Source organism: Vulpes lagopus, chromosome 2, assembly GCF_018345385.1.
Source record: "Vulpes lagopus strain Blue_001 chromosome 2, ASM1834538v1, whole genome shotgun sequence".
Taxonomy (NCBI): Eukaryota; Metazoa; Chordata; class Mammalia; order Carnivora; family Canidae; genus Vulpes; species Vulpes lagopus.
The window spans coordinates 87,052,107-87,055,543 of record NC_054825.1 but is presented as its reverse complement, the minus strand read 5'-3'; the positions used below and the strand labels follow the sequence as shown (position 1 = coordinate 87,055,543).

General features: G+C 39.2%; 1 protein-coding gene across 1 annotated transcript; it reads right to left on the bottom strand.

Moving 5' to 3' along the window:
• Positions 1-1,973: 1,973 nt before the first annotated feature.
• LOC121480639 (proteasome maturation protein-like) lies at positions 1,974-2,399 on the bottom strand. Its single transcript, XM_041737356.1, has one exon. It carries the CDS (start codon positions 2,397-2,399, stop codon positions 1,974-1,976), a length of 426 nt encoding a protein of 141 aa, XP_041593290.1.
• Positions 2,400-3,437: the final 1,038 nt, after the last annotated feature.

Sequence of the window (3,437 nt, the reverse complement as noted above, 5' to 3'; positions counted from 1 at the left end):
GATAAATATTCCTAAAAGATATCTTTGATCTTGTTACAACCCTGCTAATAAATGGCAGGGCTCTCTGTGCCTAACAACTATGGTTCTAAACTGGAGATCCAAAATTATAATGGAAAATCACAATAATACATTAGAAATTGTACATTGATCAGAGATCATGTGGTATGGGTTAATACAGAGTTTAATGTCCTTCTTTTGTGCTCCTTCCCTGACTTTGGAAAACAAATCCATCCTTCGTAGCTTATTTCTACCGCAATACCTACCAGGGCAGCATTGTGTTTGGCTGGAATAGAGTGACCAGCCACTCGATTTATCCCTGGGCTCAGGGGTTCTCCAGGACATGGAACTTCCAGTACTAAGAGAGAAAAGTCTCCAGCATGAGTTAGTTACTCCAGGCTGGAATGATATCAGTCTAGTGCAGTAACTTTTGAGTTATGAGCTCCCTCTCACAGAAAGCATACAAGCATCTACTCAATGATCAAATGTCACTATTTTTTTAAAGATTTTATTTATTTATTCATGAGAGACACACACACACACACAGAGAGAGAGGGACAGAGACACAGGCAGAGAGAGAAGCAGGCTCCATGCAGGGAACCCGATGTGGGACTCGATCCCAGGTCTCCAGGATCACGCCGTGGGCCAAAGGCAGGCGCTAAACTGCTGAGCCACCCAGGGATCCCCAAATGTCACTATTACAGCAAACTCCTATACTAGTAATTAAAGGTCAGCCTGGAAGACTTCTAAAATGTGTTTCCACTCCAGTCTTCTAGGTATTAAAAAGGTCTACAATTGGAATTGAGGACTTATTCTGGAATCCCTATTTAAATGATGGCATGGAGCGAAAGCTGTTATGAACAATGCTGAAGCATTGTTCCCCAGGCCTTCCACAGTTCCTTATCTATGACAACAATCTCCTTATCTGAGCCCTCAGTGGTTTGCTAGGAGGGATCCAGGTAGCAATGGTATTTTCCTGATGTACTATAATCTGTATAAGGTGATGGAATCAAGAACTACCACTGGTACCAAGGGAAATAGGGTCCTTTGGCTTATGGGCAGACTTCCACAAGCTACTGAGGTTCACAATAAAGTAATAGGTAGGAGTTTATTGCTCTAGACAAATATCTGCAAGTTAATGACAAAGATCACTCAAGGCAAAACTGAATTCTCCAAATAAGGCCCCCCAGTGTTATGGTATGTGATAATCAGAGAGGGCTCAGATTAGGAAACATGATGGGATATTGCAGGAAAGAGTATTTTTCCTCTTTCTTCATAAATCTTGGTCAGAATATCCATTTCTGATTTAGGCTGAAGATCTTATTTACTTTAGTTCCCAAGGTTGCAGGAAGAAAACAGTTTTATTTTTGATTTTGTAGTTTTTGAGTATATAATACCTCAACAAATTTCACATTGCAAAAATGCAAAAAAAAAAAAAAAAAAAAAAAACCAGAAAAGAAAAAAGTAACCTCGAAAACATTCTGCTAAGTAAAAGGAGCCAGATGCAAAGGGCACAGAGTATATGATTCATCAATATAAAATATCCAGAATAGATAAATCCATAGAGACAGAAGGAAGATGTGGTTGGCAAAAGCTGAGGGAGGGGTTGTGGGGAGAAGTTGGTTGATGGATAAGGGGCTTTACTTGGGAGAGATGGACAGGTCTTGGAGCTGGATAGAAGTAGGAGTTACATCACATTGTGAACACACAAATGCCATTGAATTGCATGCTTTAAAATGGTTAGTTCTATGTGACTTTCACCTCAATAAAGTACTATTTTTACATTAAGAGAGTAAATGTGTTCCCCTTTCCCTATCAAGCACCCAGTTCTCTCCAGAGGTAATCAATGCACCCAATTTCCTGTGTTTTTTTTTTCTCATGTGTCAGTACTTTTAATGTTGTATACATCAAATTATAGTAAAAAGACGACTATAAACAACATGCAGCCCCTCTATTTTCATGAACAGCACAACAGATTACAGTAAACCGAGTTTATATTCCCCCATCAAGTGTGGTTCTCCCATTAGTTCACTTTGCGACGGGTCATTAAGAATATCTTCAAATCCAACAGTCTCATCATTACCCCTTAAAATATCCAATGAAAGGTTTGAGCTTGGAAGAAATGGAGGACGCTGAACCTGCTGCACTGCTTTGAATTCCATTTGTAATTTTAGTAGAGCGAACAGACCCTGGATGTTTCTTAGTGTAGAAAAATTCATTTTATCTTGGTTGAGCTGGAAATTTTTTTCTGATAATTCAAGAGGATGACTGGGCAAAAGTTCATTTTTCACACAAGGGAGACCTTTTCGAAGAAGATCATGCTGTTCTAAAGGTCCACTTGCTGAAAGTTCAGTAACTGGAATACTGTCCTTCAGCTGAGATCCAAGTCCTCTGGCCTTCATCCTCACTTGCTCCGTGAACAGCCGCTCGGCCCTATTACTGTCAGCCGGCCCCGCCGCTCACTTCTGTTTCCGGGGTTCCAATTTCCTGTGTTTTCTTTCAGAAATACTGTATGCATGTTCGAAGAGATTCATATATATATTTTCTGTCTTTCTTTTTACACAAATGATAACATTCAATGTACATTATTCTGTACTCAGTGGTTTTACTTGTTTACTTAACAACAAACATTGGAAATCATGCATGTCAATATTTAATAATGTCAATAAATTAATTTAGCGGCTGCATAATATTCCTGTGTGTGTGTGTGTGTGTGTGTGTGTGTAAAATAATTTATAATCAATATCCTACTGATAGACTTTTGGATTATTTTTTAACTTCTGCTACGAGAAACAGCAAAACAATGAGGAATTTTGTGCATATGCCATTCTGCACCTAAGTGAGTTTATCTGTAGGATAAATTCTTTTTTTTTAAATTTTATTTTTATTTATTTATGATAGGCACACAGTGAGAGACAGAGAGAGGCAGAGACACAGGCAGAGAGAGAAGCAGGCTCCATGCACCGGGAGCCTGACGTGGGATTCGATCCCGAGTCTCCAGGATCACGCCCTGGGCCAAAGGCAGGCGCCAAACCGCTGCGCCACCCAGGGATCCCCGTAGGATAAATTCTTAAAACAAAAGCACTGGGTTGAAAGGTATGTGCACTTGTAATCTTGATGGGCAAAGTCAAATTCCCTGGCTTAAAGATTGTACCATTTATTTTCCCACCAGTAATGTGTAAGAATGCATGTTTTCCCACAATCACTGATGAACAGAACTTTTTTTTTTTTTGCCAGAAATTTACTGTAGCAATATAGAAGGTACTACATTCTTTAGTTTTTACAAATCTAGGCTTAGTTTAGCTTTGCTATGCTTTGTCTTGCTGTGCTATGCTATGCTAGTAAACATACCCCAAACTGGACTTTTCCTCTCTTTTCTCAAATTTACTCTCTAAACATTTATTGCTTTGAATGGTTTGGCCAATCTTCCTGAATAATAA

What these genes read in the sequence shown, in the direction of transcription:
- LOC121480639 (XM_041737356.1), bottom strand. Translation starts at nt 2,399, where the DNA reads ATGAAGGCCAGAGGACTTGGATCTCAGCTGAAGGACAGTATTCCAGTT.